This window comes from Mustela putorius, unplaced genomic scaffold (genome assembly GCF_011764305.1).
Source record: "Mustela putorius furo isolate JIRA1106 unplaced genomic scaffold, ASM1176430v1.1 tig00003858_pilon_pilon_pilon, whole genome shotgun sequence".
NCBI classification, from domain to species: domain Eukaryota; kingdom Metazoa; phylum Chordata; class Mammalia; order Carnivora; family Mustelidae; genus Mustela; species Mustela putorius.
The window spans coordinates 16,880,049-16,907,307 of NW_025422010.1; the positions used below are offsets into that span (position 1 = coordinate 16,880,049).

Genomic DNA, 27,259 nt, shown 5'->3' on the forward strand with positions numbered 1-27,259 from the left:
TGAAAATGACCTTGCAGAGCTGCAGCGAATCCGCGCCAGGGCCGGTAGCACGGGGTTGCAGACGCCGCCGGGAGCCGTCCCATGGAGCCCGGAGCCCGGCCTGCCCCTGGGGTCCCGTAGAGTTCTTGTGCGCGGCAGGCGGCCAATCAGCGCCCGCCGGGCCGGGCTCTGCCCCTCCCGCCGCGCGCAGGGTCCCGAGCGGAGCGGGCGGCGCGGGCAGCTCGGGCGGTGCGGCGACATGGTGCGTGGCCGAATCTCCAGGCTCTCGGTGCGCGACGTGCGCTTCCCCACGTCGCTGGAGGGCCACGGCTCCGACGCCATGGTAAGCGCTGAGCGACTGCCGGGTGCCTCTTGCCGCGGACGTCCAGGCCCACGTAGGCGCGGGGAGTCCAGCGGGTCGCGGGGGTTCCCCACTTTGGAGCCGTTGCTTTTGCCGGGGAGGAGGCCGGAAAGGGGTGGGGGTGGGGGGTAAAAGTAACCCGAAACTATCCACAACTCCTGGGCTTCCCCGCCGCCCCCGCCTTTGTCGACGTTTTGCGCTTCCTGTTGTTACATTTATGATTCGTATTTTGCTGGAAAGGGTAGAATGCGTAATGTGCAACAGCGAAATGCTCTTGTTGGAGCCCCACCGGTGAAAGCCTAGAACCCCTGCTGGCTTCTGCTGCACTGAAACCTTGGTGGGGTTGTGGTGGTGGACCTGGCTGTTCTGGGTGAGAATCCTGCCTCCCCCACAACTTGCTGTGTGACCTATAGAAGACGCTAACCTCTCTGGGCATCTTGGGCCTGTCTTTGAAATGGTGTCGCACTCTGGCTGGAAAACCAGACAAGCCCGTGGTAATTCTGAGGCATGTGAGGGGCCTCATGAAATTACCTGAAAACGTTGTTAGGAAGGGTTTGTCACTGTAGAGAGTTATGCAAGTACCAGTCTTTGGAGAAGTTGTAAAACCACAGCCCTCTACCTAAATACTGAAGGGCATGTTTGCTTATTGACAGTGTTTGGAGGGAAACCCTCCATCCATACCAGGGTCCCTGCAGGGGTTCCCAAATATAGGAAGGAGCTCTATACAGGGTCTCCCCGAGGGCTGTCATCCACTGGATCCTCCTTGCCCTCAGTCCAACGAGGAGAAAAAATTGCATGAGTCTGTAAGGAATGTGTGCATACATGAGGGGACGTGAGAAACGTCTATGTTAGGATGATATTTACCTATTACGTGTGGAGGGAGGGGAATGAGTACCAGAGGACTCTAGTATGCCCTCTAATGTTGTGCTTCCTACGTGGGAAGGTGATATCATTACATTCATTACCCATGCTCTTTGGGTACTTGAGATTTTTTTTTTAAAGATAGGTCTCTCAATCATATAAAAAAAAATGGGCAGAAGATATGAACAGACACTTTTCCAATGAAGACATACAAATGGCTGTCAGACACATGAAAAAATGTTCATCATCACTAGCCATCAAGGAGATTCAAATTAAAACCACATTGAGATACCACCTTACACCAGTTAGAATGGCCAAAATTAACAAGACAGGAAACAACATGTGTTGGAGGGGATGTGGAGAAAGGGGAACCCTCTTACACTGTTGATGGGAATGCAAGTTGGTGCAGCCACTTTGGAGAACAGTATGGAGATTCCTCAAGAACTTAAAAATAGAGCTTCCCTATGACCCTGCAGTTGCACTACTGGGTATTTACCCCAAACATACAGATGTAGAGAAAAGAATGGCCATCTGTACCCCAATGTTTATAGCAACAATGGTCACGGTTGCCAAACTGTGGAAAGAACCAAGATGCCCTTCAGCAGACGAATGGATAAGGAAGATGTGGTCCATATACACTATGGAGTATTATGCCTGCATCAGAAAGGATGAATACCCAACTTTTGTAGCAACATGGACGGGACTGGAAGAGATTATGCTGAGTGAAAAAAGTCGAGCAGAGAGAGTCAATTATCATATGGTTTCACTTATTTGTGGAGCATAACAAATAAATCTGAGGATATGGGGAGATGGAGAGGAGAAGGGAGTTGAGGGAAATTGGAAGGGGAGGTGAACCATGAGAGACTATGGACTCTGAAAAACCACCTGAGGGTTTTGAAGGGGGGGGGGGTGGGAGGTTGGGGGAACTAGGTGGTGGGTATTAGAGAGGGCGCGGATTGCATGGAGGACTGGGTGTGGTGCAAAAACAATGAATACTGTTATGCTGAAAAGAAATTAAAAAAAAAAATAAAGATAGGTCTCTCGTGGAAAATGCTGACTAAACAAATTGTTATGTTTAAAAGTATGTCCTTTATTCTGAGGTGAAGTTATTCCCACTTTTTAAAATCTTTGTGTTCCTTCTTATGTTAAATGACTTTAAAAACACCCAGTTGGCAATCCTTTGTGGATCTCCAAATGTTTGAAACTTCACTGGCTTGTAAAAATCAAACAATTGCTCTAATGCAACCACTTTGGCTCTCTGAAGTGTAGCAGCTGTGGGTTAAACCACTCACTCTCTTAAGTCTTGGTTTTCCTTTTTCTTCCATTTTTAAAATTTAAATTCAATTAATTAACATATAATGTATTATTGGTTTCAGAGGTCAGTGATTCATCAGTTTTATATAACACCCAGTGCTCATTATATCATGTGCCCTCCTTAATATCCATCACCCAGTTACCCCTTCCCCCAGCTCCCTCCCCTCCAGCAACCCTCAGGTTGCTTATTGTGATTAAGAGTCTCTTTATGGTTTATCTCCCTCTCTGGTTTTATTTTTTTCCCCTCTTCCCCTATGATCCTGTGCTTTGTTTCTAAAATTACACATAGCAGTGAGATCATATGATAATTGTCTTTCTCCGATTGACTTATTTCACTCAGCATAATACCCTCTAGTTCCATCCACATCCTTGCGAATGACATTTTAAATTTTTATAGCTGAGTAGTATTTCATTGTGTATATATGCCACATCTACTATATCCATTCATCTGCCAATGGACATCAGGCTCTTTACAAGGCCTCAGTTTTCTTATCAGCGGCATGGGTATAATAATATCTGCTTTATGTAATAAATGAGATGCTCGTAAGGTGCCTGATACAGAGAATGCCACCAGAAAGTATTGTCTGTAATTACTGTTTACATATGAGGAAACTGAAGTAAAAGGGGCTCTGGCCTAGATTTTTCACTGCTTTGAATTTGTGAAGTGTTGAAGTAGCCTGGTTTTAAGTAGAGTAATTTAAGAACTGTGGAATTTGTCTCTGCGTCTAAGTTGTTTATGACCTCTGGATCAAGAGAGATTCTCTGATACCTGTGTTACAAACTCATAAATACTTAAGTATTTATCTTCCAGAGATAAGAGGTGTGTTGTGTGCTGATTCTCATGTGCCTTCTTATTAGAATGCGCTGCTTTGCAGTTCCTGGGGTATTGCTTCCGAGCCCTCACAGCATGCTGAACTCAGCAATTCAGCTCTGTTCAGCACTAATAAACAGAGGAGGCTTCCTGATCAGAAGCAGCAGGATATTTTCATGAAAGAAACTGAAACTGTCCCCCAACCTCTTAAAAGTAAAGGATTGCATCTGTGATTTTTTTTTTTTTTTAATTCCCCTTTAAGGAAATGTGGAACACTCAGGCCTGCATTATAAGTTGCTTGCTTGTCGAGACACTCATCAAGGTTCCAGAGAGTTCCAGGGCTGTGGGCTCATAGCCCAGCTCCAGCTGACATGTGCCACAACCACCACCACTTCCCAGCCCATACTCTTCCTCTTCTTTCCCCATTGTCTGCTGAGCTCCCAGGAGTGGCTGTGCTCCCAGACCACGCTCCCCCTCCTCTGGCTCCCAGTCCCACACCCCCCAGCACTTGGAAAACTGCCCACCGCATCATGGAGAAGACTGAAAACGAATGCACCCTGGGCCCCATCTCCACCCGTCGGTCTCCCAACTCACCCCCGTGTTTCCCTTTATTCTGTGAGTCCTGTCCTTCTCCCAAAAGAATCCATCCCCACTTTCCCTGACTGCGGAGGCCCCATTCTCCTCCCCCTATCTCCAGTATTTTCTTCCTCAGTTTCTTTTCCCAGTGGTTCCTTTTCTATCACATATAGACAGGGATTCGCACTTTGGAATCACCTTCTTTTGACCCTAACACCCTCTTCTGCTTCTGTGTCTGCTCCTTCCCCACCAGAGACTAAATCACTGGTTCATCCCTGTTGCCTCCAACCTTTGCACTTCCTTCCTTCCTTTACAGTAAGTACTTCCTTCCTCCTTCATCTGAAGCGAACTTTGTCTCCATCCTTCTTTGGGATGGACTGTTATTTCTGCCTCCAGGGTCCTTTCTCAGGGTCTGCGTGGCACGTTGTCCGCTGCCTCCCCTTCCACCCTGGCTGGCTGCTGCTGCTGCTTCCTTTACTGACCCTGCTTCTTCCCTCGGCAAGGCTCAGGCCCCAAGGGCCCTACGGTCTCATGCTTTGGTCCCAGTAAGACCCTCCCTGTGTGTACAGCTTCAGTACCCACTTGTATACCAGTGATTCCAGATCTCATTTCTGAATCTTGCCTCTCAGGAAATCAGGAGCCGAACCAGGCTGTCACCAACCCTTAAATACACTCCAGTCTTTCCCTTTTCTGTCTCTTCACTGTCACTGTCACCAAGGGTGATTCTTCTGTCCCTGCCCTTCATGCCCTCTCCCACTACTGAACAGCTCCCCATCCTGGACCAACCACCTCAGATTCTAATTTCATCATAAAGCCGCCTCCAGCTTCAGATCCATGCCACTAATAGTGCTCCCTGCCTGGCTTCCATAGTTTGTATTTCTCCCAGAGACTTACCACGTCCTGCCTCTTATTATTAGAGCTTCTGTAACCATGGCTTTTAACTGTAACATTCTTTTTTAAGATTTTATTTACTTATTTGAGAGAGAGAGAGCATGAACAAAGGGAAGGGCAGAGGGAGAGGGATAAGCAGGTTCCCACTGAGCCAGGAGCCTGACAGGGGGCTCAGTCCCGACACTTTGAGATCATGACCTGAGCTAAAGGCAGACACCCAGCCGACTGAGCCACCCAGGCGCCCCAGAAACCGAGTTTAAAGAGACAGTTTAGATCCCAAAACCCAGGGAAAGGGAAGAGGCAAACATGGTAGACAGGCGGCCTTTGTCTGGCATCAGAGCCTCGTGGAGGGCATTCAGTGTGAAGGGTTCCTGGGCACCGGCTACGTATCAGAAGTTGTGCAGGTTGCTGGGGGGAGCACAGATACATTTTCCCTTAAGAAAGTTGTAGTTTAAGGGCAACTGAGTGGCTCATTGGGCTGGGCGTCTGCCTTCAGCTCAAATCATGATCTCAGGGTCCTGGGATTGAACCCCCGAGAGTCTGCTGTGCTCCTACTGCCCTACCCCACCCCCAGATCATGCTCTCTTTCTCTCTCTCTCACCTGTTCTCTCTCAAATAAATAAAATTTTAAAAAACAACAACAGCTCAGTTTTCTTATCTGTCAGGTAGGGATAATCTAGCACCTACTTTGTGATATTGTCATGAGGGTTAAATTAAATCAAATAGCTTTTAAAGTAGTGTGCCAGAGCAACAAATGTTATATAGTAATAATAATAACAATAAAAACCGTAATAAATTGTCACCGCCCTATGCAAAATCCGTCATCCTACTTTCCTTATAGATGCATGCAGATCTTCTGCCTGGCTTCTGGGGGTCTCCACTGTCTGCCCCTACACCACCTCTCCAGTCTTGTCTCCATTCACTTGCCACCCCAGGGGCATTTCCCTTCTGTCTAACAAGGCTCAGGGTTTCCTATTGCTCTCTCTTGCCCCGTGCCGTCCCTTGTCCATCCCCATGTCTCTGTCCCCTGCTTCCTCTTTGCTTGCTCCCTTAATCTCCAGGGTCCTTCTCACTGACCACACAGTAGTCCTCGCCTGCTTCTTGTGTGTTGGCTTCTTCTCCCCACTGTAGGAGAAATTTCTAGACACAGACTGGGTTTTTCACTTCTGCCTCCCCCCATCAACAGGTAGTGTTGAGTTTCATCACAGTCAGTAAACACTTACCAAAATACCATTTGATAGTAGCAAGTTTAAAAAAAGAACAAAACAAAAAATGGGCTAATTTGTCCTGAGGTTTTAATTCCTTGCGTTCCCCCAGTGATCTCCTCTGAACCAGCGCCGTTGTCTTTTGAGCCCTGCTACGGGCTGCAGCGAAGAAAAGTCCAGTTTTCTGTGAGGCGCTCTGAAGCCTTGGCTGCTTCCATCTGAGGCTGCTTGTGAATGAATGCAGCTCTGTTCAGAGAGCTGGCAGAGGTAGCTTGGGCGAAAACTCCTGGATTACAATCTGAGCTTATCATCAGAGGAGGCATAATTGCAAACTGGCACTAAAAATGTATACATTGCCCTCGTTGAAATGATATGAATCTGTCAGGAGGACTTTCCCTTTGTCCATTCAGAACTCCTCCACTTGGTGGGGGGGGTGGTGCCCCAAGGCTTGCATCAGACTGGAGCTCTTCGCGCACATCCCCTGTTGTGTTTTCTCTTCTTATGTGATGCTCTGAGGTGTACCTTTGGGTTTCTCATGTTTGCGTTGTGGGGTGGGGTGCATATTTCCCACAGCACACAGACCCTGACTACTCGGCTGCCTATGTCATCTTAGAGACGGATGCGGAAGACGGGCTCAAGGGGTATGGGCTTACCTTCACTCTGGGAAAAGGCACGGAAGTTGGTGAGTGGAATGTTCTTATAAGGTTCTAGAATGCTACATTTTCACTTAGATTCCAGTTGTGACCTTACTTTTCTCTGTATTTGCACTGCTCAGGGTGAGTAAAAACAGTATCTTGTGGTTTATTTGTTTCATGGGGAGAAATGAAATGGTGGCAGAACTTGGCCCTTCTCCTCGCAGGGGTCAATGGACTGTGGGCATATCCATGAATCTTGGCCTATTTCTCTGACTGAGAAAGGCAGGTGGCCAGAGATATGACATAGACAGACGGGCAGTGGTCCTCATGGCGGAAGGGCCTCTGGTTGCCCAGGTTCAGAGCTGTCATCTGGGCAAAGCAGGTTTGCACAAGCCATGAGTTAGTTCTTCTCTCAGATTTGGGGAGAGCTCAGTGGGGGTCTTGAGGCCCCTCATTTTCTTGATAAGGAGACTGAGGCCCAGATAGCTGCTCAGCTAGCCCCTCCCTGAGTGCTTTCTTTCCACATTTTTTAAAAAAGATTTTTTTTTATTTGTTTAAAAGAAAGAGGGAGAGCACAGAGGGAGATGCAGATTCCCCGCTGAGCAAGGAGCCTGATGCGGGGCTCCATCCCAGGACTCCAGGGTCATGAACTGAGCCGAAGGCAGACGCTAACTGACTCAGCCACCCAGGTGCCCCTCTTTCCTCAACGTTTAAATACAAATGATCTCTTTGATTTTTGTTTTGAAATACTTAATCCCTGTACAAGATACAAAATTCAAAAAGTACAAAAGGTGACCTTTGCCAGATCAGTTTCTGTGGATCATGAGGGTCTGAAGCCAAATGATGACAGTTGAGGTGTGAGGATCCAAGAAGGAAGGACACGGATTCTCTAAATTTGGTGCTGATCAGGAGGACTGTCAGCTATTTGCACTGTCAAGTAGAAGTCTTTGGTCCACTGAAAGATTTTAGTATTGTCAAGCAGACGAAAGGTGTGTGTGCACATGTACACACGTGCGTGAATATGCGTGTGTGTAAGGACAAGGGAAGTTTTCTTGTACTTTAAGTGGATGCAAAGTGGCTACTGTCCCACTTTTCACGGGGCTGGCCTTCCATCGTGCCTTTAGCCAGTTCTGTAACAGACTTCCTTTGAGGTTCTCCCATGTGTCAGGCACTGGAGAGAGATTTTAGTGAGACAGACAAAGGAGACAGAATCTCGAGTATATGGAGAAAGAATGCACGAACGTCTCAGGGACATACAGCCATGAAAGAAAGGATCATGCAGCATGAGAAGGATAGATTTTTCAAAAGCTGGCGCAAGTTACACAGAAGGTTAGTTCATTGTCCAGGAGGGTCTTGGGCAGCTTCAGAACAGAGGTGAGCCTTTGAGATTAATCTTAAAGATTATTCCTTGAAGCTAGGAATTTATCAGGTAGCAGGAGGAGACTCGGCAGTGATTCCTTCTCCTTCTCCATTAAGTCAACCATTTGCTGTTAATGTTTTCCATAAGGCAGTAACCGCTGACCACGCTAGGTTTGTGAGCTGTGTGTCAGCTTCTCCGGCCCCGTAATTGTGTCTGGTCTAAGCCAAGTTTACGACGCTGCCTTCTCTCTATTGCAGGCAATATAGGGCGGCCCCCAAAAGTTGCATAAAACTCAGCAAACTTACAAAATATGTTATGGGACGGGCCTCTGGAACTACTCTGTTAATAGCCTAGACTTTGAACTTTGCTGAGTCGGGTGCACAGTGGAGGGACCCCACGTGCTCACTGAGACATGAGATAGGAGATAGGAGGCTCCTCTCCCTGGTTGCTGAGCTCTGTGCTTCGGGGCCTTCACTGACTTCTCTTCCTCCTCCACTCCCGTCCCCTCCCAGCTGTCCTGATGGACACCTCAGCCAGGGATAAATCAGTTTCCATCCTCTATGCCTTTAGTAAATGGCTCTTTGGCGGTGATAGAGTCGGCTTCCGCCTTTTGCCGACCACAACATGAGAGAACCCATTTTAACTTTAACCTTCCTCCATGTTTCAGGCAATTTACCAGTCTCACTGAATGTGTTATATGGCATTCGCATTAAAGTTGAAAAAAATTCCATTAGTCCATCACAGTTCTTCTGTGCCTTTGTCAGCCTACTTACTTGTTCATTCTTTTATGATCAAAAAAAAAAAAAAAGTAAGGGTGCCTTGGTGGCTCAGTGGGTTAAGCCGCTGCCTTCAGCTCAGGTCATGATCTCAGGGTCCTGGGATCAAGTCCCACATCGGGCTCTCTGGTCAGCAGGGAGCCTGCTTTCTTCTCTCTCTCTCTCTCTCTCTCTGCCTGCCTCTCTGTCTACTTGTGATCTCACTCTGTCAAATAAATAAATAAAATCTTTAAAAAAAAAAAAGTAAAAAATAGTGGTTTCCTCATTACTGTGAAGGCAGTGCTAGCAAAGTGTGTGAGAAAGGGAGGGAGGGTTCTAGTTATTGTTTTATGGATAGAATTTAAAAATACAGCTTTTAACAGAGGGAAAAAATATGAAGAAAGAAAAATTTCTAAAGAGACAAAAAACAGCTGTAAGGGTTCACGCCAGCCCTAAGGTCCAGGAACCCATGTCATTCATAGGCTTTATTGACTTGTCCTTCCTGGGCTAGACAATCCCAGGGAGTCAGTCAGCAAGGCACTGCCTTCAATGGCCAACTTCTTCAGATCAAATTTCTCACCCATGGCAGCAAAGCAAACCTGAAGTAGATTGTCCCATACCATGGATGATCACCAGTACCCAAATTTCTGTCAAATGCACTAAATTTTATTTTAAAGATTTTATGTGTGTATGTATGTATGTATGTATGTATTTACTTAATTGACAGAGAGAGAGAGAGGGAGAGACGGCGAGAGAGGGAATGTAAGCAGGGGCATGGGAGAGGGAGAAGTAGGCCTTTCCGCTGAGCAGGGAGTCCGATGCGGGGCTTGATCCTGGGACGCTGGGATCATGACCTGAGCCAAAGATAGACACTTAACAGCTGAGCCACGGAGGTGCCCCCTTTTCATCTGTAATAGTGTGTTATATTGTGAATTCAAGATATTTTCTGTGCCTGATATTAATTAGAAGGTACTTCTCTCTCTCTTTTTTGTCTTTTTTCCCCTTCGGTGGTAAGTAAGACCCTTCTTATTTTTTAGGAACAATGAGTTAGCAAGGTTTGGTTTTGAAACCCAAGTGCCTGGACAGACACTTTCCCAAGTGAACAAGAAAATAAACTGGGAATATTATATAAACTTTCATATCTGTGATTCTATTTTTCACCTGGCAACCATTCAAAATGTGTTTGCTATACTCAGATGGAGCTATGGATTAACAGCTATTCCATATGGATGGTATCACTTACGAAAAACACAGAAGACATATTCTGGGCAGTTTTTAAAAACAAGTATCTTTTGTATATGAAGTTTCTTTCATAAAACGCCCACATTAGTTTGTGGTGTTTTCATGTCTTAATTTTTTGAGTTCATACCCAAACATACTTAAGAATTGAATCCTTACTTAATAGTGGTCTGTGCTGTGAATGCCCTCGCTCACCATGTGCTTAACACGGACCTCAGGGACATCATCGGTGACTTCAGAGGTTTCTACAGGCAGCTCACAAGTGACGGGCAGCTCAGATGGGTAAGGGCCATTTTTAAAGAATGCTTCTATAAGTAGTGTTACTAAGGTCTAAGATGTCCTTTGATGGCAACAAATACGAAAACAAACAGGCTTATAATTCCAAGGTCAAACATTGTATCGAGATAAATTAGGGCTTGAACTATTTAGACCGTCAGTGTTTGGAAGTAATTGATTCCTTTCTATAAGACTTGAATCTGGACACATTTGGATCTTGAGAGCCCTATGGACCTCATCTCTACTCCCACTCCTTGAATGGAGAAGTGTTCTAGACCCCCTAGAAGATTAAGTACTGAATAGGCAGCCTTTCTGGAGGAGAGATAATGTGGGTAGTATTGGAGTTAAGAGAGGAAGTTATTAAAGCCAGAAATGTGAGTCTTACATTTCTTAACCAAAGTTAAGAAGATAGAGACCAGAGTACTTTTATGTGTAAAGGTCTGTATTTTGAACCCTAAGTTCAAGGCATGAAAAGAGTGAGGTTCTAGAGAAAGGAGTCTATCCCTGTAAGGTCAGTCCAATAACTGGGTCCTTGCCTTGTCTCCTGACATCAGCTCTGTCTTTTGCTACCTCTGCTCCAGGTCTTGTCCATGCATGGAGAAAGGCACAAGGGAAGGCACTTGCCATCTTGCCTTGGATTTCATTTTGAACTTAATGCAAAAGCAAGTTGAAATTGTTTTTCAAGGCATTCCCTTGAAGAAGCTCCTACGGGCCAAATCTGGGACAATTCAAGGATCAAAATAAATACGTTAGTAATGGCTTGTAACTCATGGAATAACGCAAGAATCATGAGTCCATTTAGGTAGTGAACAAGCAACCAGGAAAAGCTTGTCATTATAGTAGAATACAAACTTAATGTAAAAAGAATGGTAATGTTGGACAATCACTGTATTGCAAATGTTGTAGCCATAGCTGATTGAGGCAAGAATCTTCAATGCATGCCCAAATTTGGGGATATTAATCTCCATACTTAGAGAAAATGGTAACCTCACAGTGCAACAGCCGAGTGGACCCTGACTTACCTAAGTGCTGAAAGATAATAACCCTAATAAAAAACCAAAGTGACATTACTGTCTGCTTAAAATTTGTGCCAAAAAAGTATGACCTGAATCCCAGTGATGAAGGAACTCCAGACCAACACTGTTACAAGTCAGCCAGCTTGTGCACTTTAAAAATGTCAACAGCAGCTTGAGAAGAACAAGAGAAATTATTCCAGATAAAAAGAGTCTAAAGAGGCAAGACAACCAAATGCAATATGTTAATAAAATATTGAGACAGTTGGCAGAATGTGATTATGGACTGTCTTTTAGACAGAGTAGTCTATCAATGTTCTGTTCCCTGAATTTGATCGTTATACTACTACAGTTATGTGAGAAAACGTTCTTGTTTTTAGGTCCTACATGCAGAAGTCTTAGGGTTTGAGAAGCATGGTATCTGCAACTTAAACGGTTCAGTAAAATCAATATTATATATGTTCTATTTGTATATGTATATGTGTGTATATATAGAGAGAGAGAGTAGGGGGGTAACGTATAAGTTTTTTGTGCTGTTCTTGCAACTTTTCTATAGGTTAGAAAAAAAAAAGTTTAACCTCTACATGAGCCTTTATTGATGCCTTTTAAGTCTTGAAATGTGTCCCTGGCTAGGAGACCTAAATACCTCTCATTTCTAAGAAATGCTGATGTGTTTTGCTTCCTAACCAGATCGGTCCTGAGAAAGGTGTTGTGCATCTGGCTACCGCAGCCGTTCTCAACGCCATCTGGGACCTGTGGGCCAAGCAGGAGGGAAAGGTAACTCATCAAAGGAGCACTTGCTCTGTGGAAAATCCGACGTGTGGCAGAGAGATGAACACTTAACGCTATGAGCAACCTTCTGAAGGAAGACCTACACAGCAGGCCTCCAAAAGAAATATAAAGAATTGTTTGATTCTTTATCTCCCTGGCAGTAGTTAGGAAACTATAGGAGTAGGTTTAAAGGGCAGAGAAAGAAATAGGAGAACAGCAAAGCTAAGGAGTCAGGAGGCAGCATTAGAGACCCCAAGACCTGGGCACACAGGTGGGCCAGAGGGCAGGTGTTTGAGAGTGGGAGTTTTCCTTTTCTTTTAGGAAAAAAAAAAGGCTACTTTACACATGTTTTACAATTCTTTTCTCTTTCTTTCTCTCTCTCTCTCTCTCTCTCTCTCTCTCTCTTTCTTTTTTCTCCAAGCCTCTGTGGAAGTTACTTGTTGACATGGTAAGTATAATGTTGTTATAATGTTAAAGAATTATAATAACGTTGTAATGTAAATGAGATGGATTTCATAGATTACTTGCTTTTGGTAATTAGTAAATATATTCAGTATTGTCTTTGGGTCACTGTAGTGGTGACAAAGCAAAATCCCACTAGATCCTAGTATTTCTTTTCTGATATTTGAAGTAACAGCTGGCTGTGCTCACATAGGCAGAGTGGTGCACGGGAAACACTGAGTTTAGGTCCTGCCTCCCCCACTATGGAGTTTTCGCATGTAACACAAACACCCTGAGCCTCTGTTTCATAACTATGAAAAGGGGATTGTCGTCACTTCTCTGAGAACCTTGTAGAACTTGTTTAAAGACCAAATAAAGTGCTTCCTGAAGAACAAGAGGTTGCTAAGATATTATTATTATCTTAATAATATGTACAATATATTATTAAGATATTGTCTGGTCACTTTGAATTTAAAAGGAAGTGACAAATCAGACTGTGGTGGTCTCCAACTGTCTGATTGCAGAAGGGAAGGAGCCAAACGCTGACGATAAGGCACCTCGATGTTTCCGTGTTTCTTGACATGTTTATGGTAGAGCTGAACACCTGGCAGCTGAGGAGGAAAAAAAGTCTGGACAAGTTAAGGGGCATGAGCTTCACATCCAGGCAGACCTGGCTTTGTATCTGGGCTCTATCACTTCCTGGTGGGTTGACCTTAGACATGTCACTAACCTCTTTGAGCATCAGCTGCCTCACGGTGATGATGTCTTGCATGGTTGCTGAAACCCTGGCGGTCAGCAAGAGTTTGACATCACAATTAAGGAAACACAAAGAACACCATGGCCTTGAAGACTGTCGGTGGGCAGACATTGCCTCTTCTCTGGGAGAAAGTAAAACAGGAGGCTATCACACCGGCTCTCTGATGTGGTTGCAGGTGGCATGGGGGCTCCATCCAAAGGGGAAAGACATGAGCTGCCTTTAGGCACAAGGTCAGACTTTCAGAGGGGTGTAAAAGGCGGCTTCCCAAATGGAATGATTTGAGGGCCACTAGAGAAGATGCCTGAGACTTCATTCTTTTGGACCCTATTTCCTGTTTCAGTAGCGGCCAGTAGTCTAGAAAGAGGCAGAATCTCAGCATTGAAAGAGCTTTTACATCTTTATTTATTTATTTATTTTAAAGATGTTTATTTATTTGTTTGACGGAGAGAGACAGCGAGAGAGGGAACACAAGCAGAGGGAGTCGTAGAGCAAGAAGCCCACAGACCAGTGGAGTATTGTTGGTCACAGTAAAACCTAAGTGGGAGCAAAGCTACTGGTTGCTTCCCAGCTGTTAGATTGAGATGAGGAGGGGTCTCAGCCAGAGGCCCAGATGAGGATGTTGGCCTTGGCAGCATGGCCTGAGCAGTGAATGAGGGGCAGGAGGAGGTGGGGAGAGAGCAGCCAGTGATGGTCCAGGGCCAGGCAGTGTGCTGGGTCGTTCGTGGTGAATCCCTTCTGTCCTGTCGGTGAAGTGAGTTGACAAGAGAGGAAATGGGGGGCGCCTGGGTGGCTCAGTGGGTTAAGGCCTCTGCCTTCGGCTCGGGTCATGATCCCAGGGTCCTGGGATCGAGCCCCATGTCGGGCTCTCTGCTCAGCGGGGAGTCTGCTTCCCTTCCTCTCTCTCTGTCTGCCTCTCTGTCTACTTGTAATCTCTGTCTGTCAAATAAATAAATTCTTAAAAAATAATAATAATAATAATAATTTAAAAAAAAAAAAAAGAGGAAATGGCCCATGGTCAGGCTGCTAATAAATGGTGGGCACAGGGTTGACCCTGGAGGGCCTGGTTCTGAGACCAGCCTTCTTTCATCTCCTGCTGAGCTGCTCCAGCATCACCGTCAGCCGTGAAGTGTGGAGCAGTGACGTAAATAGAGAGGGATGCCAGGTACTCATCTCTCCGCTGAACCCGTGCTGAGCCCTTGCTTGCCTCCTGCCAGATCCTCCTTCCAGGAGCCATGTTAGTTGGGATGGTGGAGCCTAGATGTCTGGGGAGGGGCGGGGTGGGGAGGGAGTAAGGGGTTGCAGCACGAGGGCCTGAAGATGTCTTGGGGAGGCGGCACTGACCCTCCGAAGAGCTCTGTACCAAGGAATGACAGAACCAAACAATTTAACACAAATCCTGAATGCCCTTTCCCAGAGAGGATAAGTCTGTCCTTAGGAACCTAAGCTGCTCATGAATTGATCTGGGCCTTTCCCCTCTCCTGTCACACTGCCAGGACCCCAGGACGCTGTTATCCTGCATTGATTTCAGGTACATCACAGACGTCCTGACTGAGGAAGAAGCCTATGGTGAGTCATACTCGAGTGACGGAACTGAAAGTTTTCTGGTACCTACTGATGTCTAAATAATGTAGTAGCTTGCTTTTTTTGTCTGAAAAAGTGATGATGCTTCTCATTTCTTTCCAGAAATACTGCAGAAAGGTCAAGTTGGTAAAAAAGAGAGAGGTGGGTGGTGAGGAAATTTCCTTCATTATTTTTGTTGTCATTGTCCTTTTGAGGGTCCCTGTCCACTGGGGCTTCACATCATCTTTCCAAATGCCCGTGCCCCGCAGCCAGGCCCTCTGACAAAGCGTTGCATCTGGAAGATGCGGCGTCCTGGGTGTGACAAACAGGAAGACCTGGGCGAGTTTGAGACCCTTGGTATTTGCAGGATTGTGAATGTGGCCAGAGGCTGGGCTTGGGGCTGGTTGTACTTGAAATTCAGGGTCAGAAGGAGAACAGGCTGGATTCTCTGGGGGCAGCAGCTTAGCTAAAGGCAACTGTGGAGCCAGGGTGGCTTGATCGGTTGGGCATTTGCCTTTGGCTCAGGTCATGGTCCTGGGGTTCTGGGCTCAAGTTCCATGTCCGGCTCCCAGCTCAGCGGGGAGCCAGCTTCTCCCTCTCCCTCTGCCACTTCCCCTGCTTCTGTGCATTTTCTCTCTCTCTTGTCAAAAAGTAAATCTTAAAAAATAATAATAATAAAGGCAATTGTAATTCTGAAGGTCCCTGGAAAGCACAAAATGTTGACTGGCATTGTGTTTGCACAGAAGGACAAATGCTGATGCAAGGCTACCCTGCCTACACCACGTCGTGCGCCTGGCTGGGCTACTCAGACGACAAGCTGAGGCAGGTGGGCACTCGGACCTGGTGTTGTGGACAGGTTTTATATTCCTGGCTTTCTGGAGTTTTCTTGTTAGCCTTTCTAAATCATTTTGGACCCAAGACCTCATTCTGAAAGTACGTAACGCTGGAGCGAAGTGAAGCCATTCACATCGTGGGCGCGGGACCCCGTGACCTAGCGTGTCCCCTCTTGGCTTCTGGATCATGACAGGCCGGGGTTTGATTCCCTGGCAGAGGCAGCAGTGTCACACTGAGCCTTGATATCCTCACTGTGAAATGGGGAAATGATAGGTATCTTGTGGGTGGTTTGGGGGGATTCAGAATCCTGCTGTGAGCTGTGTAAGGCCCTCAGCCCTGGTGCTGGCGCCCAGCATGCAGTTGGAATGTGGTTGGTTTGTGACTTTGCCATCACACTGTCCTCGCCGCCGAGAGGAAGACTAGCTTCTGTTTGTTTCCCGTACGTCCACGTGTTCAGGGGGCTGCAGAATACCCTCCCTTTAAGAAGGGGGATGGATAGAAATTCTCCATTTCCCTCCTAGGAATGTTGTGAACAATTTAAGAACTTGTTCCCCTAGAGATGAGGAAAGAACGTCATCCTACAAGGATGAGGAGTTACGCTCTGTTGGGGAAGCCGCTCCTGCTTTTACATCACCAGCACGTGGTGGTTCCTCTGGTTCCTGCGGCAGCCATAGTGGTTATGAAAGGAGACGAGAGACAACCGGGGTACTCACTCGTTAGACAAAAGAGAGTTTCGGGGTGTGTGACAGTAACTGTGCTCCTTTCCCCGCAGCTCTGCACAGAGGCCCTGAAGGACGGCTGGACCAGGTAATAACCTGTTTGTGTGATAATGGGCTTCACTCTCCCTGTCACAGGCTGGGCAGTGGAGGCGAGCCAGGAGCAAAAGGCACCAAGGATGCCAGGGTTCATCCAGGAAGAGTCTGACACGTAGGGAATGCGTGGGACAAGTTTCAGCACAGGCCAGGTTCTTTCTGCAAAGATGAGATGTGATGGGGCCCCTGGGTGGCTCAGTTGGTTAAGCAGCTGCCTTCATTCCGGGGTCCTGGGATCAAGCCAGGACCTGCTCAGTGGGACACCTGCTTCTCCCTCTACCTGTTGCTCCCCCTGCTTGTGTTCTGCTCTAGCTGTGTCTCTCTCTGTCAAATAAATAAAATCTTTAAAAAAATAAATAAATAAAAAAGATCTGACAGCTCTCCTAGTTCCCTGACTTGGGGTCAGCAGGAGAGGAGGCCTTACTGTCCTGAGGTCATTTTCCAGTGACTTGTCTGAGACCTAGGGGGACAGGGCAGGTGGCTACTAGAAAAGGTCACCTGTGAATTCTCAGCAGAGGCAGCCACTTCAGCAGAGAACCTGCGTGTCTTCGCCCTGCCAGGGGATAGGTCCCAGTTACCAAGCCACATCTCTTTTACAGGTTTAAAGTGAAAGTGGGTGCTGATCTCCAGGATGACATCCGTAGGTGCCGCCTCATCCGGAATATGATTGGACCCGAGAAGACGCTGGTAAATGTCCTCCCCGCCCACCGAGAAAGAGCAGCCTTGCATGAAGCCTGTGCCCTGGGCCAAAATACAACTCACTTCAGGCAAGGATTAAAGAACAACGAGAACGTTAAAGCTGAATGTGAGAGGAAACACAGCTCTGTGGTCTTGCAGTGGGCAAACTCTTTTTTAAAAAAATAAAAAACAACTATGGAGGGAGCTGATAGTTTTAAATGATTCTCTTCTGCAGAACCTTAAGTAAGAGCTAGATTAGGGATTGTTCCTTCTTGCTAGCAGCGACACACCTGAGCAGACAGGTTCCCCACTGGTGCCCTCCTGTGTCGTTATCTAGTTTCCCTGAACAAATCTGTCCCTCCTGGTTCAGCAAATAGGCCAGTCTCGGGGAGCCAAGGTGGAAGAAATGCCTAACTTTTGCTGAGATAAATGTAAGGATCAGTGATTCCTGTCTTCATATTTTTATAAGATGTTTCTTATTACGTGTAAAATATTTTTATAAAGTCACTATAAGATGTTTTTGTGGTTTTTGGAGGCATGTTTCATAAGTTAACAGAAATGGAAGTTGAGTCCTTGACCTAGGATCAGAAGTGCCACTACCTATATACAAGTTAATGTGACTTTTGTCTTACGGGGCCATTCTTACCCAAATAACTTATGCTACAAAGTGATTCTAGATGTCCTGTCCTCTAGTCCTCATAGTGGCTCCTGAGGGGACTCATACAACTTAGCACTTCCTACTAGACAGATCCATCCCCATGTCTGTCTTCTCTGAGTGTGTTAATGTCAGGGATGGGGAAGCCCTTTCATCATCTCTGCCCGCCCAGCACCTGGCTTCCAGAGAGCTAGGGCCCGGGAGTTAGAGGCCTGGACCTGAACTTGCCATTCACATGACTTCCTGTTCTTGGCAACTTGCTTAACTGCTCTGCATGCCAGCTTTCTTTTCTGTAAACTGAGTTAATGTGAACTGCTTCATAGAGTTGTTCTAAATATTAAATGGGACAAAATCCATAAAATGCCCGGTTGAGTAGGTGCTTCATCAATGGGAGAGTCTGGGTTATTGATTAACCAGTGCCAGACTCGTAGTTGGCAAGAGTCAAAATGACTAGTGAACAAATTCAGAACTGATGAGCATGATTGGGAAGGTGCTAAAATAGTTTCTAGAACAATGGACAGTGCAAGACAGACACGGTTGGGTGGCACCTAGGTGCAGATTGGGCCATTACTCCGGGGCCCACAAGCACTTCTCCTGGGCCCAGCCCAGGACACCTGCAGACATCACAGTGATCCTGCGACTGGCTTGCCACCTCTTTCAGAAGATGCATCTGGAGCCCCAGTTCCAGTCGTGGTGGCTGCACTTTGGCCGCCTTCGTGCTGGCTGTGTGCTGGTCCTCCACAGGGGAAATGTCAGGCTCCCTTCCAGAGTCTTGCTTAACCATCGGGGGCACTGAGTGGCAGCATTTCTTCCCTTAGAGCCAGGGCCCCATCACAGGTCAGCACCAGCAGACCTCACAGCAGAGGGTCCCTCTCTCTCCGTGCAGATGATGGATGCCAACCAGCGCTGGGATGTGCCTGAGGCAGTGGAGTGGATGGCAAAGCTGGCTGAGTTCAAGCCACTGTGGATTGAGGAGCCCACCTCCCCAGATGACATTCTGGGACACGCCACCATTGCCAAGGTAGAAAAACTGCACCTGCTTCTGCCACTCCTGCAGTATATTTGTTTGTTTGCTGGGTTTCTGGACTGGCTGTGATGGATCCTTTGCTAAGGATCCTAAAACTCCTTTGCTTATTTCCTTGTAGGTTTCTCTTTAGAGACAGTAAATTGCTAAACATTGAAAGGCTGTCCAGCAAACCCAAGATTAATAGACACGACTTCATACTTCGTAAATACAGAAATCTGACTGATACTAAAATATTTTATTCACCCCGAATGAAACAAAATTGTAGATTCCTCTGGCTGACCCAAAAGAAAAGGTTTGCTAGCTAATGCCAAGGTCAGGCCACCCCAAGAGAAGGCTGCCTAGGGTCCCCGCACCAGGGCACTTCCCTCACAGATCTACTGGCCTTCCCACCTCTTGGGTTTAGGGAGACCCTGGTACATCAGAACATCTGAGGAACATGCTTTCTCAGGAAGCGGCTCCCTTTAGCCAGTGTCCGGCACTGATAAATAGAAAGCCAGAATGCCGGGTCACTTATGAGAACTCCCAACTTCTGGGGACACTAGGTGTTTGTATCCTCTGACCCGAGCAAGCTCCACGAGGAGCCACATTAAACCAAAGGCTGTTGGAAGAGTGAGAAATCAGGGAAGGAACGGGTTGTGTGATTTGAATACACTGGTGTCCATCCAAGGGGGCCCCATGCATCTATGCACAGAACATAGCTGTGCCTGCTCCTGGCACGAGGCATGTTGAGTCTTTTTTTTTTTTTAAGATTTTATTTACTTATTTATTTGTCAGGAAGAGAGCACAAGCAGACAGTGGCAGGCAGAGGCAGAGAGAGAAGCAGGCTTCCTGCTGAGCAAGGAGCCCAATGCGAGACTCAATCCCAGGATCCTGGAACCATGATCTGAGCCGAAGGCAGTGGCTTAACCTACTGAGCCACCAGGCATCCCGGAATGTTGACTCTCAAGTTCCCCCTCCTCAACCAGCACTCACCTCTAACTCCCCTTTTATGTTTTCCTCTGATGCCCCTTTCCCCCCAACACTCCGCTGTCAGGGTGTAGGTCTGCTGGCCTTATGTCCCTTCCTGCCTGCCTGAGCAGGTTTCCCCCTGAGGTGGTTCTGCATTGCTATACTTTCCCCTGATCTAGAAAGTTGCACTCTGAGGACGGGCAGTTTCACATTCTGGGAGGAACACCTCCCAGAGGTAGGACACCTCAGTGTGTCCTACAGGCAATTGTGGGTCCTACAGGGACCATCCTGCCCCATTTCTCTCAGGACACGAAGGTATGAGCCCCCGCTGTCAGGCCCTCCACAGAGGCTTGTGTTTGAGGGATGCCCTGCCTTCACCCACATCACAGCCAAGCCACAGAGAAACAAAGATACGTGAACCTGAGAGAGCTGGCATGGCGGGAGGGGTGCCAAGTCCTGAGGACAGTAGGAAGAAGGTCACTGCAGGGAGACACAAGGGTGGGCTACAGCGGTGGAGCTGCTTGGGGAGGTAAGACACGAGCGGACCCTGAGCAAAGCTGCATGGCAGGTTGGGGGGTGAGGAGCAGGAGCCACAGGGGGACCGTGTCAGTTTAAAGAGACCTGAACGCTTCTGAGGAGTCATGAGAATCGGGTCAGAGGCCATGGTTTGACAAAGATTTTCACCTTGGGGTTCTTTGGGGGCAGCCAGGCTCTAGTGCTGCCCACCAGCCCACACAGGGACCTGCCCCCTGCCCCCCAACACACACCCCTGCCCGGAGATTTTCATTAGAAGCTCTTCAGGGCTTCGGCCCTCTGAAGTTTTGTTTTTATGAGGGAGGCCAACCCCTCAGGAAGTATCCCATGATGTGGGCACAGACAACCCAAGGCAGGGGGCAGCTGCAGAGACAGCCGGCCCTGGTGGGGCCATGGAGATGCCCAGCGGAGTGCAGATGCACGTCGGGGGGGGTGGGGAAGACAGGTCCCTGGGACCGGGTGATGGGTCCCTCTGAGCAGAAGTGAGCCACCATAGTGTCTTGAAGGGGAGAGTGGGATCAAAGAGGATTTGACTGGAAAAAACATGTAGGATGGCTTGAGATGTGGTACAGTGTTGTGTGACACAGGCAGAAAGAAACGAGGCAAAGAGCAGAAGTAGGAGGCTTTCGCAGTAATCACGGAGGGCGGGCAGAGAAGGGACAGGGCAGCGAGGTGAGAGCAGGCTCAGGAAATATTTAAAAGGAAGAAATAGAAGTTGGTACCTATTTAGTGTCAGAAGCATATACTTTAAAATGGTAGAGTGAGTAAGCCAAGTGGCTTTCCTACCCCTCTCTTTTTCCCCACTCTGGTTTTTGGTTTTGTTTTGAGATAAAGAACTGCACTCATATAGAGGTCTCTGGAAGCATAAACCAGGAAAGTAGAAGGTGCCCCCACTGACCATCCACTTTAACTCCTCACCTGGGGACAAGGAGGCGAGGCTTGGGAAGCCCATGACTCCCCATCCACACATAGAGGCAGGACAGGTAGCAGGATGGGAGCCCCTGACTCCTAAATTAAGGGTTTTTTTTCTGCAGGGAAGTTTTCCTGTCTAGTGGTTAAGAAGCTTCCACTGGCTCTGGAGCTGGCCTGGAGTCTAGGCCTTGGTTTTACCCCTTTCCAGCCTGTGATCTGGGGCGAGTTACTAGCCCTGCACCTGCTTCTCATCTGTGAAATGGGGACGGGATGATGGTGGCTCCTGTCCCAACGGGCTGTAGATGAGGACCCATTTCAGTCAGGCTTTCACACGGCACCAGACAGGCAGCAGGACTCAGACATGTTAGCTATTGGTTCCCTTGCTGTATTCCCTAAACAATGGGAAGATAAGCTGGGGAGAAACCAAAGGCACCTGAGGAAAGTGCCTGTGGCAGCCCCAGTGGGGACGTTTGGGGAGCAGCCGGAGCCTGGGTGGAGGGGGTGAGGTAGCTTCAGAGGGCAGCACAGAGAGAGCAGTGCTGTGTTAAGAAGACTCCAGCATTCGCCCAGTGAGGAGTTCACCAGGTAAGGAACAAGCTCTGCCTGACCTGTAAAGTGGATCTAAGCCCACTGGCTAAGCTTGAAGGGAGAGGGTCCTAGAACACCCACTGAAGGGGCTGCAGGGAGAATCTGCAGAGCTGTAGCAGGAAGGGAGCTCATGGCAGCGTTGCAGCTAGCCCCTCCTGTGTGCACACATAGTCTCCTTGCCCACCTTTTGCCCTTCCTAAAACTTTACACAGCCCCCGCAGGGACATCTCCTCCTTCAGCTCTGAGTAGTGAAACCACTGTAAATTTTTTTTAAATTAGGATTTTCAGTTCAGAATCTTTGGGAAATAACATCAGGTTGTCTTGTGTTTTATAGGCGCTGGTCCCATTAGGGGTTGGCGTTGCCACCGGAGAACAGGTAAGTGACATCTCCTTGGGGTCAGTACACACTGGCCACCCACTGGGGACGCTGGCATATGTTAGGCTCCACCACCTGTGTTATTTTGAGGGGGAAGTTTTCATAATCTCAGAACCTAGGATACTTTACAGCACATTGGTAGAGTCTGCAGTCAGAGAGAGTCAAAATTTGTCTCTTTTCCGACAATTCATACGAAGTAAAGCCGAGTATCTTTCCCAAAGTATCTAATCAAAGTTTACAAGGCAGCAGTTTGAAGTTGCTCCTGCAAGGGCGTAAGACGCACAGTATGGTTTTAAGAAAGCCAGCTTCCAAATTGAATAAACATTACTGCGTTCACTCTCCATGCTTATAAACAGAGCACAAATGCTTGCCAAGACCCGCAGCCGTCCACCCACGCGCGGAGCCGCGTGGAGGAAGAGATTCTCGGTTTGCCCAGCGAAAGGAGCAGTGCTGGCTGGCCTTGGGGTTTCCGTCGTCCTAGCCACCTGCTCATCGCCATCACCACATTCCCTCCTGATGCTTCGCTTCGCCTCCCCCTTGCCAGCCGCTCTGACCGTCATTCCCTAATAGATGTCCAGTTAGTGGGACTTGTGCATGCCTCACACCCTTCCGCTAGCAGATTTACGAAGCAGTGAGCAGTCAGGACCCCCACCTGCATGGTCAGGGCTCGCTTCCTGCCAGATGAGAGCGAAGAATATAGCCCAGGCTTCCTGAAGGCCCAGGTTAACTCTTCTGCTGGTTTTATTTATTTTAATTCTATTTCCAGTGCCACAATAGAGTGATATTTAAGCAACTCCTTCAAGCGAAAGCCCTGCAGTTTCTCCAGATTGACAGCTGCAGGCTGGGAAGTGTCAATGAAAACCTTTCAGTGTTGCTGATGGCCAAAAAGTTTGAAAGTAAGGGCGCCTGGGAGCCACATACCAACCCTCCATTTCCCCGCCCACCGCCCACCGGCAGGTCCCTCTGGAAAGACTGTCTTTTCAGCCGAATCAGGGAATCTTTGACGATTTTCATCCTGCAATTTCCTCCCTAAGTAATAATGAATGATGTAATCACCTGCGGGCAATGAAAACTACCTCAGCTGTTCTCTCCTCTGCCCACCCCCACCCCACTTGACATTAAGAAGAGATCTGTCTTTATTGTAGTTCCGGTTTGCCCCCATGCTGGTGGAGTTGGCCTCTGTGAATTGGTTCAGCATCTGATTATATTTGACTTCATATCCGTTTCTGCAAGCCTCAAGAACAGGTAATGTCGGATAAAATTCGGGTCTGGAGAGCAGAGGCACTAAGAACTCTGTTCTTTGCCACATTCTATAACTCAAAGGCCAAGCTGGCTTTGCTTTCCACTTTTTCCCATGGGGCCATTTCACTGGAGTCCCAGCAGTGAATAGATCTCTTTTTCTTTTAGATGGTGGGTTCTTGGTAGCTGCCTTTGTTTTCTAAGTACATGATGGGCAGGTGGGGTGGAACCCGGGGAAACCAGAACTCCTTTTTTTTTTAAAGTTGGCTCCACACCTAGTATGGAGTCCACTAGGGCTTGAACTCAATGACCCTGAGATTAAAACCTGAGGTGAGATCAAGAGTTAGGCACTTAACCTACTGAGCCACCCAGGCGCCCCCAGAATTCCTTCCTTTCTAAATCTACATGGCTTTCATCACATTTATATTCTCTGCTTCTCCTGGTCCCAGCGCTGGAGTCTTTCATAGTCTGGCCACATCTAGTTTCATCTTATTTCTCAGGATGTCCCAGGTGAACTTTAAGACAGTCTTCCAATAATCTGCACACACATGGATTTATTTTGATTTATTTTTAAAAAACATTTTATTTATTTGCCAGAGAGAGAGAGAGCATGCGCACAAGCAGGGGGAGTGGCAGGCAGCGGGAGAAGCAGGCTCCTCCCTGAGCAAGGAGCCAGATGCAGGACTTAATCCTAGGACCCTAGGATCATGACCGGAGCCGAAGGCAGATGCTCAACGACTGAGCCACCCAGGCCCCCCTATTTTTATTTTTCTAAAGATGTATTTATTTCAGAGAGTGAGGGAGAGGGTGCAGGGGCAGAGGGAGAGAATGCTGTAGCTAAAACCTCTCGCTGAATGCAGAGCAGGACGTGAGGCTCAGTCCCAGGAGCCGGAGATCATGACCTGAGCCAGAATCAAGAGCTGGCTGCTTAACTGACCGAGTCTCTCAGTCACATAATAAAGTCACATATAATAAAGTGACTTTATTATGCATTTCATTCCTCCTGGAATTAAATGTGGTATTGCAGAAGGATCCCTAGCCATAATTTTATATGGTGACAACATAAACCTGTGCATGAGAATGGCAAACACCAAACGCCAGGCGATGGGTGAGAAATGGGACCTGTGAAGGTTGATAGGGGGCCTCAGTGATAAAGTAATGGTTTCTCTCTCTAGGTGGGGAGCTGAGGACATAGGTGTGCCTTTTATGTCTGAAATATTTTGTACAATAAAAAGTGAACACTCATAGGTTATTCTGCTTTTGCCCTCTCTCATTTCAGTCCTGCAGGTGGGACCAAGGGGAGGTTCAGACCAACCATGAAAGGTCCTGCCAGTCTTGAGGGCTGAGAAAAGGGCCTGCGCTGAGTGGTACACTGTGAGCATGCACGAGTAGGTGCGAGTGCATCAGGCTGCTCTGGGGCTAGGGAATGTCCTTGTGTGGGCGGGGCAGCTGCCAGGCACCACTGGGCACCCCTGCTTTGTGACCACATGGAGTGCCCATTCCCTGTTCATTCTTCAAGGCCAGAACATCCTCTCCCATACAGCTGGTTCTTCACCTGTAGTCTGTTCTTATAGATGATACATAGCACATATTCTAGGTGGTACCATAGTATCTTGTCCACTGAAACCATGCAGCCATATCTTGCCAGTTCCTTGGTGAGTGCCCAGCACCAGGCACCTGGGCTGCCTGTCCTAGCTGTTGATTAACTAATGACCAAAGTGAGGCAGCAGAGTTAAGTCACTTGCCCCAAGTCACAAAACTAGAAGGTGGTTGACTCCACAAATTTGAACAGATTGGTTTGATAATAAAACCTGTGCTCTTTTTTCTAAATCGTGTGTGTAGCTGGATGGGATCTCACTGGGGGATTTTAATCTATTCATCTAACCTCTCGCTAAAGGCACCCAAATAATCCCAGATACTTATGGAGTCTAAATGGGTATCTTCAGGGGGTCATGAAACCTTTACAGATCTTCCTTGGCTTGAGATAGTTTAACATTCCAATAAACCCTCCCTAAAATATTGAAATAGTAATATATTTATCAATATTGATAAATACTAATATATTGAAAATGTATTTTAAAATGTGTTTTATAATGCCTAACCTACTGAACATCATACTTAGCCTAGTGTACCTCAAACATGCTCAGCACACCTGTATTGGTCTCTACTTGAGCACAGTCATCTGGCATGAAGCTTGCTTTATAATAAACTGTTGAATAGTTCTTGTAGTTTATTGAATACATTACTGAAAGTGTAAAACAACGGTTGTTAGGAGTACAACAGTTGCTAGTGTATTCGTTGTGGGCCTTCATGATGGCATGGTTGACTGGGGGCTGCTGCCGCCACAGCCCAGCATCATGAGAGAGTATCGTATCACACATCACGAGCTGGGAAAAGATTCAAATTCAAAATCTGAAGTAAAATTCTAATGAATGCATATGGCTTTTGTTTCATCACGGAATCGAAAAATCTTAAGTCAAATCATTGTAAGTTGGAGACCATCTGTAGACTTAAAACAGACTTTACCCACCCACGTGAGACTTTACCCTCACATTACTTTATTTTACAGAAAGAACCTGAGGCATCGGTTGGAAGATTTGTATAGACATGCACCGGATTGGAGTCTGCCCTTTCTTGAGTGGTTCTCATGCCTTTGCTTTAACAGTTAGTACCACATGAATCATCTAACATAAGATTGTAATTACTGCCCTAATCTGATTCCTTCCTTCTAGAATGTGTGAATATGTCGACCACCTGCATGAACATTTCAGGTATCCTGTGGTAATCAAGAAGGCTTCCTACATGCCGCCTCAGGTGAGCTTGGCCAGAGAATCCCTGAGGAAGCAAGGAGCTGCCAGACCCTGGTATTCTTGTTCTTGTAGGTTAGACCCTAGAGTGCAAAGCGGTCTCCTTAGAGCTTATTTTCAGTATCTAGAAATTACAAATGTCTCTTGAGTTAGCAGTATCAAATTCCCAAGGCCTGAAGGTCAGGAGTTAAAGTGAAATTGCCCCAACAAGGCTTTCTCTAATGCCAGCCTTTCTTCCCAACACCAGCTGAGACCTTAAAATGAACACCTGTTGTGCAAAGCCCTTCCCACCCCCTGCCACAAACAGAACAAAACTTGGCACCACCTACCAAGTTAGTGAACTGAAACGTTTAGACTGTGGTTGTGTTATCTGGACCACTTATCTTCATCATGTCTGAGACACTGGGGCTCATTTTCATCAGTGGAGGCTGAGTTGTCAAGGAAGTGATTAGTTTAATCCCGAGATGTAGCCAATAAAAAGCGTATCCTTCACCATTTCAAATAATCTGAAAACAGCATTTCTTTGAGCAGCAGAAACACATATATGAGTTTTGTTCCAGGTGGTTATGAACACTATTCTATTCTTTGTCTTTGATAGGATGCTGGTTATTCAACAGAAATGAAGGAAGAATCTGTAAAGAAACACCAGTATCCAGATGGTGAAGTCTGGAAGAAACTCCTTGCTGCTAAAGGGAATTAAAATGTTCAGCCCTAACACCCTTTCCCAAGTGAAAAGTCTTACATACACTTTTTGGGTGTGGTTGTACAAAAACAGGAGAAAGAAATCATCCTAGAGTTCAAAACAATTTCAGCCAAAAGTCCTGTTAACCCCAGGAATCAGCTGTCATTATTACTTGATTCTTTTACAAATAAACACATTCTGCTAATTAATCCTCAAACAAATTTAGATTTAACTCCAAGTTCAGAAAGATGTTCTTAGAAAAATTTCTATCAAGTGCTGGTACGTGTACATTACTCTGTACTTTGAAAATAAGCAGCAGGTTGCATAACTATTGGAACACTGCCTTATTCTAACACTTGTTA

The 27,259-nt window shown here is 46.9% G+C and overlaps 1 protein-coding gene across 3 annotated transcripts; it reads left to right on the forward strand.

Annotated features, from left to right (window-relative positions):
- ENOSF1 (enolase superfamily member 1) lies at positions 1 to 27,114 on the forward strand. 3 transcript variants are annotated; one of them, XM_004742804.3, is made up of 16 exons: positions 1 to 322; positions 6,572 to 6,680; positions 10,154 to 10,269; positions 11,967 to 12,053; positions 12,469 to 12,495; positions 14,739 to 14,811; positions 14,929 to 14,967; positions 15,549 to 15,631; positions 16,412 to 16,446; positions 17,051 to 17,138; positions 18,671 to 18,805; positions 22,128 to 22,169; positions 22,936 to 23,065; positions 23,315 to 23,414; positions 26,141 to 26,222; positions 26,814 to 27,114. In XM_004742804.3, exons 1-16 carry the CDS (start codon positions 239 to 241, stop codon positions 26,913 to 26,915), a joined length of 1,332 nt encoding a protein of 443 aa, XP_004742861.1. In that variant the 5' UTR covers positions 1 to 238; the 3' UTR covers positions 26,916 to 27,114. The 3 variants fall into 3 exon arrangements, with proteins under 3 accessions (XP_004742861.1, XP_044921354.1, XP_004742862.1); XM_045065419.1 differs by lacking the exon at positions 6,572 to 6,680 and having other exon boundaries at positions 149 to 322; XM_004742805.3 differs by lacking the exons at positions 1 to 322; positions 10,154 to 10,269 and having other exon boundaries at positions 6,603 to 6,680.
- Positions 27,115 to 27,259: the final 145 nt, after the last annotated feature.